The sequence below is a fragment of the Calidris pugnax genome, unplaced genomic scaffold (genome assembly GCF_001431845.1).
Source record: "Calidris pugnax isolate Ruff unplaced genomic scaffold, ASM143184v1 scaffold231, whole genome shotgun sequence".
In the NCBI taxonomy this organism is placed as follows: domain Eukaryota; kingdom Metazoa; phylum Chordata; class Aves; order Charadriiformes; family Scolopacidae; genus Calidris; species Calidris pugnax.
In genome coordinates this window covers 1,072,477-1,090,100 of record NW_015090996.1, presented here as the reverse complement: position 1 = coordinate 1,090,100, position 17,624 = coordinate 1,072,477, and the positions used below count along the sequence as shown (strand labels likewise).

The following is a 17,624-nucleotide window of genomic DNA, read 5'->3' as shown; positions in this document are numbered from 1 at the left end:
CAAATGGGCTCAGGCGGTCCCTAAGCTGCTAATTACCAGAAGCTGGAGGATCTACCAATCTCCTGGGAATTTGTCTAATCTTTTGAGCTTATGGCCTCTAAGATGGCCTGTGGAATTAATTCCACGGTTCGTTTTTTCCCTTTGTTTCTTCTAATGAAGAATGTTTCTTCTATTCTTTAATGTTTTTTGCTTCAATGACCTGTGGCAGTCACTTAGGGAGAGAGTGTAAAGGAAATAAATGTAACTACCAGGAGATGTTCTGGTCAGTGAAGGGTTACTGCAGCATTGTGGTCCAAATGGGCTCAGGCGGTCCCTAAGCTGCTAATTACCAGAAGCTGGAGGATCTACCAATCTCCTGGGAATTTGTCTAATCTTTTGAGCTTATGGCCTCTAAGATGGCCGGTGGAATTAATTCCATGGTTCGTTTTTTCCCTTTGTTTCTTCTCAACTTGCTCCCCTAGTAATCTGGTGGAGCAAACAGCATAATTTTATAGCATAAAATATGTTTTATAGCATAAAATATAGAAGATTCCTAGGCAGGGTTTCCTCTTCTGTACCCCCTTTCTGAGTGTAGAGACTCCTCTTGTCTCAGAGACATCATTCAGATGCAGAGCAGCTGTGAGGAAAACCACCTGGGAGTCCTGGTGGACAACAGGATGCCCATGAGCCAGCAATGTGCCCTTGTGGCCAAGAAGGCCAATGGCATCCTGGGGTGCATCAGGAAGAGTGTGACCAGCAGGTTGAGAGAGTTAATCCTGCCCCTCTGCTCTGCCCTGGTGAGGCCCCATCTGGAGCACTGTGTCCAGTTCTGGGCTCCCCAGTTCAAGAAGGACAGGGAACTGATGGAGAGGGTACAGCAAAGGGCTACAAACATGATGAGGGGCCTGGAGCATCTCTCCTATGAGAAGAAGCTGAGGGACTTGGGTCTTTTCAGTCTGGAGAAGAGAAGACTGAGGGGGGATCTGATCAACACCTATAAATACTTAAAGGGTGGGTGTCAGGAGGATGGGGCCAGGCTTTTGTCAGTGGTGCCCAGGGACAGGACAAGAGGGAACAGGCACAAACTTGAACATAAGAGGTTCCACCTCAACATGAGGAGGAACATCTTTCCTTTGAGGGTGGCAGAGCACTGGCACAGGCTGCCCAGAGAGGTGGTGGAGTCTCCTTCTCTGGAGACATTCAAACCCCACCTGGACACATTCCTGTGCAACCTGCTCTGGCAGGGGGTTGGACTAGATGATCTTCAGAGGTCCCTTCCAACCCCATAGCATTCTGTGAATCTGTGACTGAGAAGTTGCTCTCTTCCCCCTTTTTTCTTACCCCATCCATCAAACTTGCCCTGTTATCCCAGCTCTGGTAAGGTTAGCGGTAGTAGATGGGGATAAAATGAGTAATAGGATGCTTTAGAGTGAATAATAACATAATAGTTATACATTATAGAGCAGGTTTTATTAGTCCCCAATTAGCATGTGGTCAGGACAGGGAACAGGCACCCAATACTGTCAGGATGCAACTGTTGAGGGCCTTCAAAAGCACTGGTGAGAGATGACACAATTGTTGAGTGTCAGTTGAGTACTTGCTCTTTCTTCAGGAGGTTGTGGTCCCATTACTGTCCTCCTGCTCGCTGAAGTAGCACTGTAGACAGAGGATTTGACAATCCAAGGCCTAATGAAAGGGTTGGTAGAGGGAAGGCTGAGAGATACCATCAGGCTTCTTCTTGGGAGGGTATGTGTAAGTGGGGAGTATGGTCCATGCTCATACCACTCACCACGGCATCTCTGTCAGATGGGAGACAGAGAAAGAAAGTGGAGATTGATGTGAGGGATGGTGGGAGGTGTTTCTTTTGGCTTGGGGATGCTCAACAGGAGGAGTGAGGAGTCAGGAAGCCCCTTGGGAATAAACCTGAAGAACTTGCAGGGGAGGAGGAAGTGAAAGGAGAACTGCATCGTAAGGGGGTCTTTTCTCTGGCTGAGGGGCAGGTGGGAGAGGCTGTTCCAAACCTGGTGGCTGGAGATGATTCAAGGAATGACAGAAATGACAATGATCTTAGATAAAGGCAATGACATTGAGTGATAGGAAGAGGAAGGGTATGGCAAAGGTTGTGAGAGCTCAGGAAGGTGTTAGAGGCTGTAGATTCCATTCGGTGGGTGGCTCCAGATAGTGGTGCTGCTGCCGGGGTTTCTTGACTGGTCCCTGTTTCCATCCCTTCTGGGAACTGTGGTGTCCCTCAAGCTCTCTGTGTGGTTCTGGTACAGAGTGGCCCAATGGCACAACCACCCTGGGTATTTGAATCACAGAATCACAGAATCTTCTAGGTTGGAAGGGACCTTAAAGATCATCTTGTCCAACCGTCAACCTAACTGACAAAAATAGACACCCACACAACAAACAAGGAGCACCATCACTAAACCATACCTCCCAGCACTACATCAACCCGTCTTTTGAACACCTCCAGGGATGGTGCCTCAACCACCTCCCTGGGCAGCCCATTCCAATGGCTGAGAACCCTTTCAGTGAAAAAAATTTTTCCTAATATCCAGCCTGAACCTCCCCTGGAGCAACTTGAGGCCATTTCCTCTCGTCCTGTCGCCTGTGACTTGGGAAAAGAGACCGGCCCCCACCTCCCTACACCCTCCTTTCAGGTAGTTGTAGAGAGCAATAAGGTCTCCCCTCAGCCTCCTCTTCTCCAGGCTGAACACCCCCAGCTCCCTCAGCCTCTCCTCGTAAGACTTATTCTCCAGACCCCTCACCATCTTTGTTGCCCTTCTCTGGACCCGCTCCAGCACCTCAATGTCTTTTTTGTGGTAGGGGGCCCAAAAGGGAAGAGACATCTAGTACTTGGATACAAAAACCGTTTTTCTGCTGTGGTAGAAGCATTGTGTCATTTCTGCTGGCTGAAGGACTGCTCTGGGTCAACGCCGACTTTCTCGTTTGTCATATCGCTTTGAGGAGGATCAAATGTCTGTTGTGGGTGAAACCTGTGAGGAAATCCCTGTTTCTCTTTCAGCAATTTAAATCCGGAGAAGAACGCCAACGGGATGTCTCTGCAGAACGACAACTTTGAAGAGATCCTAAACCTGCCCATCGGCTCCAAACCCTCCCGGCTGGACGCCATGAACAACGAGGGGAGCAATAGTCCCCAGATCCCCTTGAATCCCATTCTGGCCTTTGAGGACAAGGGGACTCTTTTGCCTCAGGTAGAGAGTGTTCAGACGCATCAAACAGCAGGTGGGTTTGCCTTGATTCATTAACACCTGTAACGCGTTGTAATTGACCTAGAGCTCTTAATTGATGAGAGCTGCGCTTTTTTTGCTATCTCAAGTTGCTTGAAAATGTTTGCCCTGTGCTTCCAAACAGAAATGGTGACAGGGACAACTGCTGTTCCCATCAGCAGTCATGGTCTGGTCGTGCCAGAGGGGAGCTGGTACCTCCCTTCTGTGTAAAATTAAGGATATTTTTTTCCCTCATCGAGTTCTTGCCGAATTAATACGGAGGGATGGTTTGCCACAAGCTAGATTTCTCTGAATGACATCGTGGCTTTTAAAGAGCGTTAGGCAAACACATAGCAACCTCAGCTGGACATCCACTTTCAGGCAAACACATAGCAACCTCAGCTGGACATGCACTTTCTCTGCCTAGAAATCACAGAATCGCAGAATCACAGAATTATCTAGGCTGGAAGAGCCCCTCAGGATCATCGAGTCCAACCATCCACTCTACTCTAAAGTTCTCCCCTACATCATATCCCCCAACACCACATCTAAACGTCCCTTCGACACATCCAGGGACAGTGACTCAACCCCCTCCCTGGGCAGCTTGTTCCAATGCCCGACCACTCTCTCTGTGAAGAATTGTTTCCTAATATCCAGTCTAAACCTCCCCTGGCGCAACTTGAAGCCATTACCCCTTGTCCTATCATCTGTAACTTGGGAGAAGAGACCGACCCCCACCTCTCTACACCCTCCTTTCAGGTAGTTGTAGAGAGCAAGAAGGTCTCCCCTCAGTCTCCTCTTCCCCAGACTGAACACCCCCAGCTCCCTCAGCCTCTCCTCATCAGACTTACTCTCCAGACCCCTCACCATCTTTGTTGCCCTTCTCTGGACCCGCTCCAGCACCTCAATGTCTTTTTTGTGGTGGGGGGCCCAAAACTGGACACAGTACTCGAGGTGAGGCCTCACCAGTGCCGAGTACAGGGGGACGATCACCTCTCGGGCCCTACTCCCCACACTGTTCCTGATACAGGCCAGGATGCTGGTGGCCCCCTTGGCCACCTGGTCACACTGCTGGCTCCTGTTCAGCCGACAGTCAACCAACACCCCCAGGTCCTTCTCTGTCAGGCAGCTCCAGCCACTCTGCCCCCAGCCTGTGGCACTGCAGGGAGTTGGTGTGGCCCAAGTGCAGGACCCGACACTTGGCCTTGTTGAACCTCATCCCGTTGGTCTCAGCCCACCCATCCAGCCTGTCCAGATCCCTCTGCAAAGCCTCTCTACCCTCCAGCAGATCAACACTCCCACCCAACTTGGTGTCATCTGCAAATTTGCTGAGGGTGCACTCCATCCCCTTGTCCAGATCATTGATAAAGATGTTGAAGAGAATGGGTCCCAGTACCCAGCCCTGTGGGACAATGTAAGGAGAATCAGCTTACAATGAAATAATTGCATAAAAGCACAGCGTTTTGAAGTAAGCCTTGTGGCCTCTTTGCTGACCTGTCCGTTTTTGATACCTTCTGTTGTAGAAGTGATCTGATTTGGTCCTTCTGGAGAACCAAAGGTGACACCAGCGTCTCTGCAGTCAGTGGAGTTTCCTCCCGCGCTATGAAGGAGTGGTTTATTTTCTTTTTCTCTCCAGTTTTTTAAAGATTTGTCTATCTTTTTTGGAAGGACTTGAGTAAAACCAGCAGAAGAGATGATGGGACTAGACTTGGATCACCTTTCTAATAGCTTTCATCACTAGCAAAGAAACAACAAAAAAAAAAAGAAATCATGCTTCACGTGCATTACTTAATATGGCTTATTTTCCAACGAGCTTTTTCTGTTAGTAAATGGATATTTCTGCATTCCTTGAGACACAAGACACTGGAATCTGAAAGCAATGGGCTGATTTGGGGGTGGTGGGACTGATGCTTTTTTTTTTTTTTTTTTTTTTTTTTTTAAACAAAAAAAAGGTGGGTGTCGGTTTCGAAGGCGTTAATTGTAAAATTGGCAAAGAATCTTTTACACTTTGTGGTTCTAATACTTGAAAAATAAATACCTCGTTGCTCTACAAGTAGAGTTGAATGGGGTGTTTGATTTAAACCTGTTGGTTTAAATATTATTGCAGAGAACTCTAATTATGGGGGCGAAGTAAAGGCTTCTGTATCAGGTTCTTGTAAATGTAATTCCTACAGGGACGTTCTGTAAATTGAGATGTCACTATGAGCTTCTCACTTTTTCTCTAAAAAAAAAAAGAAAAAAAACACAAAACAAGGCAGGTTTTAAAATGTGAACATTTGAAAGCGTTATTTTTTCATGGACAAGAGGAAAAAAAAAAAAAGCTACTGTTCTCCTAGATGATGTATTTATGAATTTTGTGGAGTACGGAAAGAAATGATTGAATTGAATAAATTAGAAAAATGTGGTAAAATGATCCCGAACACTTGATTATTTTGTTTGTTTTAAGTTCCATCCGTGGTCACAAGACCAGAATGGGTGTGTGCACCCGCTCGCAGGGAAATACCCAGGTCCTGTAAGTTGCTGCTGTTCCCAGTGATGGAGGACTTTGCCTTTGCCTTATCAGACTATTAAAGACTGTGAAACCTTGAAATAGTTGATATTTTTTTGGGATGACGAAGCAGGTTCGTTCGGAGATTATTTTTTTTTAGGGGTTTTTTTTTGCTCGTTTCAGAGCAAACGGAAAATGGTGATTGTTTGTGTGTTTTATGTGGAGTGTGGTTTTTACGAAGCGGTACGGTTGGAGTGACAGGAGGAGCAGCACAGGTTGCTTTTTCTTTTCGTTCGACGCCGGTTTGATCTCATCGGTCCATCCCTCGCTTTTGGTTGCTTTTGGGCAGAACTGCAGATTTTGCACCTTTTTTTGTGCTTCGAGAAACGACGCTGTTACAGGTGGAGCTGATCTGAGCTCCAAGCTCCAACTTGGGGCTTGGTGCGTTGCTCACTGAAGCTGGTGAGAAGATCCTTGGCCAAGGGACAGGGAGGTTGATGGGGTTCCAGTTACCGTTGAGGTTCTTGCCTTCAGGGAGCGCGGAGCTGGGCCCGTAGGAAGCAGAGAAGTCTGGGCAGCAGAAGGAATCCCCTGAAGAATTTTTTTTGAAGAAATGACTTTCTGCTGCTGCCAAGTGTCCACCTGACCCAGGAGATGGGATAAAAGCAATGGAAACACAACGAAAGAGACTTCATCTGCCAGACTTCATCTGTGTGGAAGGGAAAAACCAGCTGGACAGCGGTAGCTCGTGACACACTAAAATGGATTGGGTTCCTTTCTCGCTTTCTTTAGCTTTCCTTGTACATAGCCACGGTATTTTGAAGTGTCCAAAGTCTGTAGTTTTTCTTTAAAGCTATATAGAGCATGTAAGTACCAAATAAAACTGGTTTGAAATATTTATTTCTATTTATATTTTCCTTTTCTTGCATAGCCAAGGCAGGGGGGGTCAATCTGTGACGGAAAACTCTTCTTGCTACTCACTTAAAACTTTCCTTCAGGTTTCCTCTAACCTCAGTACTGGAAAATTAGGATTAGATTTTTGCTTAATTTTTAAGTGTGAGGATTCATAGAGGTTCAGGTTTAAATTCTGTTGATCTTGATTTATTTAGGCTTGGGTGTAAGGTTTTTTGTGAGCCTTCAGAACTCTTGTTTCACTGTTTGCAGCACAGCAGAGCCTGCTTCGTTCCTCACGTGTGTCTTGGTTGGTTGCTGTTTTTGTGGTAAAACCAATTTATAATTATATTCATTCCAGGTTTGCCTCACTTGTTTCACGTGTCTCTTATCTCCTCCTTCCTGGTGGAGAATGTTTTGTTATTTTCTTTTGTTGCTAAGACCTTGACCTAAGATCTGCGGTGAAATACCAGAGAGTACAGATACTGGATAGATTCTGGTGTCATTACTTAATACTGCACTGATGTTCTTTTTGGAAAATGATCTAAAGTCACCCAAGGAGGTGGCCTGAAATTTGGGATGATGTGACTTATGTCGTTCAGCTCGCTGTGGGCCTCTGTTTCAATCAGCCCCACTGCCCACAGCTGGGCACGTGGGTCTTTGGCAGGAGATTTCAAAAGAAACCTTCAAAAGAAACCAGCTCTTAGTTGACAGAATGATTTTTTTATTATTTTTTTTTTAATTTCATTTTTATTCCATGTGTGTAACTGGGAGCAGCTCTAAAGCTCTACATTCCTGGAAGACTTATACCGTGCTCAGAAGTAGCTCAGAAGGCAGGAAACTCTCCTGAAATGTTCCAGGAGCTCACCCGGGAGCAGATGCGATTCCCAAATTTCAGTGTTTCACAGGAAGCTCCAGGAGAATATTTGTATTTAAAGCCAAGTGTATTGATCAAAGGTGGAATGGATTACTAGGAGATGATGGTTATTCTCTTATGAATGAAAAACTACGTTGAAAAACTAGTGCCCCATAATTTCAAGGCTCTGTTCTACCTTTCTTTTTTCCTGGAAAAAATGCTTTTTTAATCAGTTAAAAGGTGTGTGAGACAGACCCTTTCCTTCTGGAGGAGAAGGAAGGGGAGGTTTTTCAGTATCCTATATACACGTAAGAAAATTAGTTGCATTTAAACATATTACTACATTTTTTTGTTCTTTAACTCCTTTTAAAATGCAGTATCATTATCAAAATATAAGATCAATTCCTAACTTTGCCAAATGTGTTCACTTTTTCCCTCTTGTAAGTACCTTTGGGAATAATTTTATCAGGTAGTGAAGTGATAGGACAAGGGATAATGGTTTTAAACTGAAAGAGGGAAGATTTAGATGAGATCTCAGGAAGAAATTCTTTCCTGTGAGGGTGGTGAGACACTGGAAGAGGTTGCCCAGAGAAGTTGTGACTGCCCCATCCCTGGAGGGGTTCAAGGCCAGGATGGATGGGGCTTGGAGCTCTGAAATTAGGGACATGAAACAGAAACAAAGATGACCGTGGAGTAACCTGCACTTGAGAGATGCCTCTTTGGTAGCATCAGGCTGTTAAATCAGGAAAACCTTGTCATTCTATGATTCTATTCTGTGATTCTAAATGAAATTCCTCAAGGCTCGTCCTGTTCTTGATTCTTATTAATTTCTTGCAACAGTTACTTCCTGTAGTAACCTGTTAGTGGTTTGCTACCTCTATTCTACGTGTTAATTATTTTTTTGAAGGCAAGACCCTGGAGTGTGCTCTGAAATAAGGGACATGAAACAGAAACAAAGATGAACATGGAGTAACCTGCACTTGAGAGATGCCTCTTTGGTAGCATCAGTCTGTTAAATCAGGAAAATCTTGTGAATACAGCACTGTGTTTTTGGAGAAGGGGGTTGAGGAAACCAAAACCAAACCATGGAAGATTATCCAAGCACAGCAGGTGTTTTCCAGACTGTTGGAAGGAGAATGTAGCCATAGTCCTCAAGCACATTTGAGGGCAAAGTGTTCAAGGGATTGTGTTTTCACCTGCTCCGACTCTTGTTATCGGAACATCTCCTCTGCACCACGAAACCACAAGTAGCAGGAAAACTTTAATTACAGTTGTCTTCTCTGGATCTGTTAAGTTTTTATAAACCATCTGGCTTAAATATTAACTGTCTTCGTGGCACACAGCTGCCCTGAGGAGCTCTTGAGTTTCTTCTGTTTCTTGACGGACTTGCTCAAGGAGTTTGGCCACTTGGCTTTTTCTGAACGCTGATGAAAATTCCGGATCTGAGAAGGAAAAACAAGTGTTAGGGAACCTGCTGGTTTTTAATGGAGATGCTTAGAAAGTTTACATTTCAGGTTAGATACAGTTGCTGGTTCTTAGACAGTGTATAGGGAAGGTGGAACAACATTCTTCTACCACACAAAGCAGGTACAAATTCAGTTGACCATTCAGGAGTGTTTGCTGTTATAAATTCTCCTGATCCAGATGTCTAAGGCTCAGTTGCCAAATTCAGCCTTACACTGAATCAAGGCATAGGAAGGTCTTGGCTCTGGCTCTACATACATGAAGATAGACACTATATATATTTATTGCCATGTTATAACTCTCATTTGTACTCAACCTCTACCTAAAACAAAAAAAATAAAAACAAACAAAAATGGAAAAAAATCAAGAATTTGAATTATGGAAAAGATGTGTGATTTCCCAGCTTTAGCACCAGCTAATCGTGCAATTTGTTTGCTTTATCAAAAGAAACTAAATTCATCTAGTGTTTAGGTTGTGTCTGATGCCAAACATTCTTATATTGGATAAAAACATCTGTACCTGAAGTCCTGTTTCCCCGCTGATCAGAAAGCTTTTAATTTTAAAGCAAACAGATAAATCCCTGCCTTTATCATAAAATCCTCAAAAACAGGATGGGTAAGAGTCACCCTTTTTAGATGATTCTGTGTGCTGAAGGGGCAGCACTAGTCCCCAGAGAAGGGTTCCTGTCTCTTCTGCCATCACGTGGTGCCCATTTGCCGTGGGCAGGAGCGGGCAGGGGCTGGCAGTGACCCCGGGGCTGGTCCCAGCAGCAGGACGTACCTTCTCTCAGCCTGCAGAACGTGGAGAGGCCCAGCTGCTGGAAGCGGAGCTCTCGGTGGGCGAGGAAGTTCTCCAGGTAGGCCTGGACCTCTCTGATGTGGCGCTTCAACAAAAGCATCATTTTTTCTGCGTAAAGGGGAGAACCACTGGGGGTCAATAGGAGCCTTCAAAACACTTTGAAAACTGATTTTTTGTTTTACTCTTTCCCACTTTCCTACTTAAGTTGTTCTTAAAGACTTCAGACTTGGCAACGGACAAGCCCTGCAGAATGGCAGTGCTTGAAAAAGGCAACAAACACCTGAATCGGATCTTTTTCTATGGTGTATTTTCATCCCTTGGCTTTTTCATGCACTCAAGCACTGGTGTATGTGGATTTAAAGGGTTACTAGAGGTGCTTTTATGTTAACAAATTTGTAGAGACCAGATCATTGAATCACAGAATAGTTTGGGTTGGAAAGGAAGTTAAAGATAATCCACTTCCAACCCCCTGCCCTGGGCAGGGACACCTCCCACCAGACCAGGTTGCTCCAAGCCCCATCCAGCCTGGCCTTGAACCCCTCCAGGGATGGGGCAGCCACAGCTTCTCTGGGCAACCTCTTCCAGTGTCTCACCACCCTCACAGCAAAGAATTTCTTCCTGAGATCTCATCTAAATCTCCCCTCTTTCATTTTAAAACCATTCCCCCTCATCCTATAGCTCCACTCCGTGATCCAGACTCCCTCCCCATCTCTCCTGTAGCCCCTTTAGGTACTGGAAGGGGTTCCCTGGAGCCTTCTCTTCTCCAGGCTGAACAACCCCAACTCCCTCAGCCTGTCCTCACAACAGAGGTGCTCCAGCCCTTGGATCATCTTTGTGGCCTCCTCTGGACCAGTTCCAAGCCCTCAGATGGAGGATGCTATAGGAACGTTAAAGTTTTTTTGGTGCCTGACAGTTAATTCCTTTGGGAAAAGGCTCATTTCACTCCAGCCAGCCATAAATATTTTTGTAAGTGCAGGTAACTCTGTGTGACAGTTACCGTGACCCATCATGTGCTGGATGATGGAGGCAGCTTGAAAGGAGGCATCGGCATGTTCTAGGTGGCCAGCCAGTCTCACCAGGCACTTTGTCAAGGGCTCGTCCATCCATTGGACCATGCGTAACGTGGCTCCTTCTGGAACACAGAAAATAAGAGAGTACCTTGTGAACAGAAAGTCCAGTGTCATAGAATCACTGAATGGTTCGGGTTGGAAGGGACCTTAAAGATCATCCAGTTCCAACCCCCTGCCCTGGGCAGGGACACCTCCCACCAGACCAGGTTGCCCAAAGCCCCATCCAGCTTGGTCTTGATGAAAGAATGTGTGTTCTGAAACGTGAACGAATGTGTTCTGAAAGAATGAATCCTTTTATGTAGGAGATCTGCTCTTGCCCAGTAGGCTCAGTCTGTCCAGCAGCTGCTGGACACCTCTTACAAAATTAAATGTGACTTGTCACCCGTTGCGTGGTGGTTACAAGAGATGCAGGAGATGAAACAGGCTGGGAAGATTTACATTGTTCCTCTGCACCACGAGGAGTACTCTGCCTTCCACGGGGCATAATTTGGAATCTCTTGTAACATCTACATAAATATTTTTGTAAGTGCAGGTAACTCTGTGTGACAGTTACCGTGACCCATCATGTGCTGGATGATGGAGGCAGCTTGAAAGGAGGCATCGGCATGTTCTAGGTGGCCAGCCAGTCTCACCAGGCACTTTGTCAAGGGCTCGTCCATCCATTGGACCATGCGTAACGTGGCTCCTTCTGGAACACAGAAAATAAGAGAGTACCTTGTGAACAGAAAGTCCAGTGTCATAGAATCACTGAATGGTTCGGGTTGGAAGGGACCTTAAAGATCATCCAGTTCCAACCCCCTGCCCTGGGCAGGGACACCTCCCACCAGACCAGGTTGCCCAAAGCCCCATCCAGCTTGGTCTTGATGAAAGAATGTGTGTTCTGAAACGTGAACGAATGTGTTCTGAAAGAATGAATCCTTTTATGTAGGAGATCTGCTCTTGCCCAGTAGGCTCAGTCTGTCCAGCAGCTGCTGGACACCTCTTACAAAATTAAATGTGACTTGTCACCCGTTGCGTGGTGGTTACAAGAGATGCAGGAGATGAAACAGGCTGGGAAGATTTACGTTGTTCCTCTGCACCACGAGGAGTGCTCTGCCTTCCACGGGGCATAATTTGGGATCTCTTGTAACATCTACGTGCAATAAGCTTAAGGAGAAAAGGCCATTTTGTATTTTAGCCTTTTCTTCCTCTTACATTAGTTTCATGCAATTAATTCAGCGGAGAAGCTGGGTGGCATGACAAATAAAAGCAGGTGGGCTGTGTGCAGCAGTACGAGTTCAGCACAAAGAATTTTGAGTAAAAAAATTGAAGCAGTTCAACAAAAAAAAAAGTGCAGTTTCTCCTGCCATTGAGTCAGATCTTGCTCTTCTTGAAGCTCATGGCAAAACTTCCAGTGAATATAAAGGAGAAGACCTGGGGCTGTTTGCCCTCCTGTGCTTTGTAACCCGTTAGGATTAATTAAGGATACGTACACCTCTCAAATGAAGCCATTTATGGTGGGGTTGCTTCCCTACCTTGCTTGGCCAGCTCAGCAAGGCAAGATGTCACACAATGCAGAGAGTCTTCTTGAACGTCAGTAGAAAGCATGGTCTGGAGGAGACCTTCAATGCATGGGCTATCAATGATTCTCTGCAGCAAGAAAGAGGTTCATGTTTAGTGCTTTTGTTATGTTTTAGTGGTGCCCAAGGATTCCAGAAGTACCGAATAACTCTTAGCAATACTGAGGGTTATGTTTTAGTGGTGCCCAAGGCCTTCAGAAGTACTGAATAACTTTTAGAAATACTGAGGGCTAAAACATCATAGAATCATAGAATGGTTCAGGTTGGAAGGGACCTTAAAGACCATCCAGTTCCAACCCCCCTGCCATGGGCAGGGACACCTCCCACCAGACCAGGTTGCTCAACTCTGTATCCAGCCTGGCCTTGAACATCAATAACGGAAACGTCTCCTCCCAGATCCACCACAACCAGGTAACAAACACCTCGGATTGTTCAGAGATTGCCTGATTTTAGATGTTTTAGAGAATTTCCTAAACCTATTGCTGCTGCACCAGGCTTCGTGTTAGAATTAAGCTGTCACTTGCTCAAGTCTTGCCGCAGAGGTGAGTAAGTGCTCCAGGGCAAAGCTCTGGGAAATGTGCAAGTTTATCAATTTCTTGTATTTGCCTCTAGGGCCTTGAAAACTTTCTGGTGTTGAAATGCTCTGATCTGCAGAAATCTGAGATGACCTCTCACTAGGAAAGGTGAGTTCTGTTTCTGGAGAGGAATGTTATAAATTAAACATTTCTGTGTCGCCCTTTTTGGGTTGAATTTATGGCAAAAGTGGTGTGGGGCAGCACCTCTCTGTGCCAGGATATGCGTTTTAGAGACTGAATTGAAAACAGGTAGGAGACTTGGGCTTTGTTGGCCTGGATTAAAAGCACATGAGACCAAGGAATGAGTCACCTGGAGGTGACTGGTTACTAGTGAAGCTACATCATGAGGTCACCAGCTCTCTGGGAGGTCCTAATAATGGAAGCTGCTCACACCTGAGTAAAGGAGCTCAGGTGTCTCATCAACAAAAGGCTCTACCTTTGCTTTGTGTGCTTGTTTGAGGTTGCAGTTAGAGGTTGAAGCTGGATTCAAGGCTGCTGCCTTTCAAGCTCCCACTCTCTGTCAGTGTCCTGTTGGCATAAAACCAACACTTTTTTCCTCCTTGTGCTAAGGATTCTCATGTGTTTTAGGGGTTGTATCTTAGAATTGACTCCACACTCCCACTCATGTCTGTGGGTTCACTTGTGCAGTGAGAGCTAAATACGTTGCAGGGCACGTTATAAAACTTTAGGAAGGTGAACTAGCTCCCTGCTGAGAACAGAATAAAGTCATAGCATTAAAGTGAGGGATATGGTAATTTTTTAAAAGCAAACTTTGAAAGGATGGTCCGTTTTTACTCCTACTGTGGGCCTCGAGTTTGAGGGAATCTATTTCTCTGCAAAAAGTGATTTGAAAACTATCAGAAATTCGTGTAATTCTTATCTTAGTAATGGAAATAGCTTTCTTTTTGGCTAGTTTATAACAAATCTCAGATTTTCCTAGTGCAGTGAGAGCTAAATACGTTGCAGGGCACGTTATAAAACTTTAGGAAGGTGAACTAGCTCCCTGCTGAGAACAGAATAAAGTCATAGCATTAAAGTGAGGGATATGGTAATTTTTTAAAAGCAAACTTTGAAAGGATGGGCCGTTTTTACTCCTACTGTGGGCCTCGAGTTTGAGGGAATCTATTTCTCTGCAAAAAGTGATTTGAAAACTATCAGAAATTTGTGTAATTCTTATCTTAGTACTGGAAATAGTTTTCTTTTTGGCTAGTTTGTAACAAACCTCAGATTTTCCTGGATGGTTCCTTTAATTAGTATTATGAAATGTCTTTGCTGAAAGTACGTTTTATACCTATGATGCAGCCATTCAAATTAGGTAACCAGATCACCAGGAAAATATTGGTTATTTCTTACCTTGATTAGCATTTCTGTGTTGTATTGGAAAAAATACGGGGGGAAAAAAAAACCTTTCATTGTGGCACATCAGGTCCTTTTATTCACACACACAATTTTGTGTAGAGTATCCTTGGTGTATGTTTAATGAAATGCTTTCTGTGGGTGATGCTGATGGGATATAAATGTAATTGCAGCCTCCCCAATGAAAAATCCTGGTTACTTACCTGTCTGTTTTTGGAAAGGCTGAGGTTTTTGATGATACAGGCAGCGTGGCCCACAATCACGGGGTCTCTTTTATGCGCCGACAGCAGCATCCCCAGGCTCTGTGTCAGCTCAGCACAGGCCAGGGTGTCCTGAGAAGAGAAACCAGTATCTCAATTACATCCAGTGCAGACAACAAAGTGCAACTTTGCAGCAAACTCTGGGTAGATAGATGTTAGCTCTTCAGTAATGTGTTCTGAACAGCAGCTTCTGAATTTATACATACGTTTCTCTATTGTCCGATGGATATTTTAGAGGGACTTTACTGAGCCCCTCTCTCCCTGAATGCAGTCTTCCTCCAATTACTGCTAATATTAATTGATTTGGATCTTCTGAGTTTGGATTGCTGCCCGGGTAGTTTCCTCAATGACAGTGTGGATTAAGAGGACAGTGATGTTTAGAAGAGAAACCTGATCTCAGCAGGCTTGGGTTTAGGTCTATAGTTAAAACCAAAAGATTTCCTCTTGGGAGCATTTTTTCTTTCAGGGAATTTGAGTTCTTTATGCAGTTCTTAAGTATGCTACTAATGAACTATATTTTTTGTGCTACTTAGAAATTAAGACACATTAGCAAGAGATCATTAGTCCTATTTAGAGTTGAGAAAAATCACCTAATTCTGAAACCCATGGTGTGTCAGGATCACTGAAGCAGCATTGAAAGGGAGATGTCTTTAAAACTAAACTTGCATCTTCCTTTTCCTTAGGTTAAATTGCAAAAGCATATCTTATTTTCTTTTAATATCAACTGACATCTTCACTTATATTCATTTTAATCACTGTCACAAGCCCAATCTTAAAATGAAACGTGAGAATAGATGCCAAGGGCAATGCTGTGCCTAAACTCAGGGCATTTAAAGAATCCTATATGCAGATATGGCTACAGCTTTTCTGTAGTTTTATTTTTCTTTCTCTTCAAAGACTGAAATAATATAATTTTAGATAATCCAATTAAATCACCATTGATGACTGTTTTCTGTGCTTTTGGACCAAGTGTCCTCTTTTCTACTTAATTCCATCAACTATGGTACCCTGATTTGATTTGCTGCAGCCTGAGAGGAGGAAACAGTCTACAGACTATCAATGAACTTTCTAATATAGAATGACTTCCCTGCCAAGCTCTTCTCTTTACTTAGGACCTACATTAGTAAAGTGACGGTCCTTTAAATTTTGCTGAACCTGCTTTTTGGCTGGGATCCAGATTTTGTTTTCTGGCTCAATCCTCCACAGCGTTGAGAGAATGATGAAAAAAAAACTCTCAATAAAAAATGGATTGGGTGGTTCAGATGGATATCGATCTATCTTCTCCTAAGATTTAAAAATAAAATTTAAAAAGGGTGAGGAAAAGCATTCCAGCAGCAACTGTGCTTACCATTGCAATCCTGCCCTTGCACCCTTTATCCAGGGATTTCTTGACAAGATAAATATTACCCCCTGTTTACCAGGTAGCAAGATGGGAAGGCAAAGTTATTTTGTACCTGGAGTGGAAAGTCAGTGGCATCCCAGGAGTAAATGGACTCCTGCCACCCAGGCTTCTAGGTCTTTGCTCAAAGGAATGTGATTTAAAAGGCTGTTTTCTCACAAAACCTGACTCTTTCATTACTGTTTTGGGGTTGGGAGAACTAAATAAAATCCCCCCTGCAAGAGGGAAGTTTTCCAGCGCTTGCTGCGAATCGTTGTCAACAGCCTGGCCAGGAGATGGCAAAAAAAAAGGAGTTTAAGCAGAGAGGAGCTCCTGTGAAGCATTCCCAGGGGTTTGCTTCATGGTAACGAAAGGGCAGATGAATTCTGCCCTATTGTATCCTGGGTAGTATTCGTAATAATTCAAGCATCACTTGACTTGGTTGTAAAGGTTAGCTTTGTTCGGCGGTTTGTTTTCCAACAGCTGTTCCCATGGAGAAGTTCCCTCTTTCACTCCTTGAGAATTCAGCCTGGGTTAGAGAAAGAAACCTTGAAAAGATTTGGAAAAAAAAAAAAAAACAGGCCAGAAGGAAAAGGCAGGGAGGTGGGGAGGCAGGATATGAGTAAGGAGAGGTCAGCCTCTTCTCAGCGTGCCCAGGGCTGGCTCCCACAAAGCCACAACGGTCAGCGGTCAGGGACGGCCGTGTTTGCTCACTAAAACAAATTTTGAGCTGTAGATACTTCCCACTGGAGAATAAACCCTGGAGGGTGAGGCTTTGCTTTCCAGCCTCCTGCTGCTGACCCCTTTCCCCCCTGAAGGACGGGCTGTTTCACTCCCGGTGTCAAAAGAGTGAGCTCCTGGTGGTTTTGTCTGTCCCCAGCGACACTTCTCCCTGCCCTTTGCAGCTGGGGGGCTGAAGCACTGGTAAAGACATGTTTCGTGAGGAAAAGAGCTGCAAAAACTGTTTTTTGGGAGAAAAAAAAAAAAAGTCTAAATGATGTTTGGGGGCAAGAAAAACAAACACACCACAGTGTTCCAGCCTAATGCATCACGGAATTGTTGGAAGGGACCTCTAGAGATCATCTGGTCCAACTCCCCATACTACGTAATGTTTTTGCTGTGTTGAGCCTCCAACCGACCTCCAGAGATCATCTGGTCCAACTCCCCACACTACGTAATGTTTTTGCTGTGTTGGGCCTCCAACTCAACTCGATGTTATCTGAGTTCTAAGCTTGCTGAGGGCAAACTGTGTTTTGATGGTGAAAAAAAAAAAAGTCTAAATGATGTTTGGGGGCAAGAAAAACAAACACACCACAGTGTTCCAGCCTAATGCATCACGGAATTGTTGGAAGGGACCTCTAGAGATCATCTGGTCCAACTCCCCATACTACGTAATGTTTTTGCTGTGTTGAGCCTCCAACCCAACTCGATGTTATCTGAGTTCTAAGCTTGCTGAGGGCAAACTGTGTTTTGATGGTGTGAGGCAGTTTGACAGGCAACCAGGACATTTGGTGCTCATGCAGCCAGCACAAAACCCATGAAGCCACAGTGCCTTTGGAAAGCCCTGGGCTCCGGATGCTGCTCCCCAGGCACTGAGTTCACCCGTTTTTTCCTATCAAAAACCTTTCATATCATAGAATCATAGAATGGTTTGGGTTGGAAGGGACCTCAGAGATCATCTAGTTCCAACCCCCTGCCCTGGGCAGGGACACCTCCC

The 17,624-nt window shown here is 44.8% G+C and overlaps 2 protein-coding genes across 2 annotated transcripts in view; one reads left to right on the top strand and one right to left on the bottom strand.

Moving 5' to 3' along the window:
• The window catches only part of MAP7 (microtubule associated protein 7), a gene marked incomplete at its 5' end in the record, with an annotated part of 74,411 nt that extends 68,609 nt beyond the window's left edge, over positions 1–5,802 (top strand). Inside the window, 2 exons of the mRNA XM_014955387.1 lie at positions 3,008–3,228; positions 4,736–5,802. Of these exons, the coding sequence (XP_014810873.1) occupies positions 3,008–3,228; positions 4,736–4,746 (232 nt within the window). The remainder of the gene's footprint in view (positions 1–3,007; positions 3,229–4,735) is intronic.
• Positions 5,803–8,215: 2,413 nt separating this feature from the next.
• The window catches only part of LOC106895777 (vacuolar protein 8-like), a 44,652-nt gene continuing 35,243 nt past the window's right edge, over positions 8,216–17,624 (bottom strand). The window contains exons 10-14 of the mRNA XM_014955393.1: positions 14,473–14,601; positions 12,294–12,408; positions 11,333–11,467; positions 9,692–9,817; positions 8,216–8,889 (exon numbers count right to left, since the gene is read on the bottom strand). Of these exons, the coding sequence (XP_014810879.1) occupies positions 8,768–8,889; positions 9,692–9,817; positions 11,333–11,467; positions 12,294–12,408; positions 14,473–14,601 (627 nt within the window). The 3' untranslated portion in view covers positions 8,216–8,767. The remainder of the gene's footprint in view (positions 8,890–9,691; positions 9,818–11,332; positions 11,468–12,293; positions 12,409–14,472; positions 14,602–17,624) is intronic.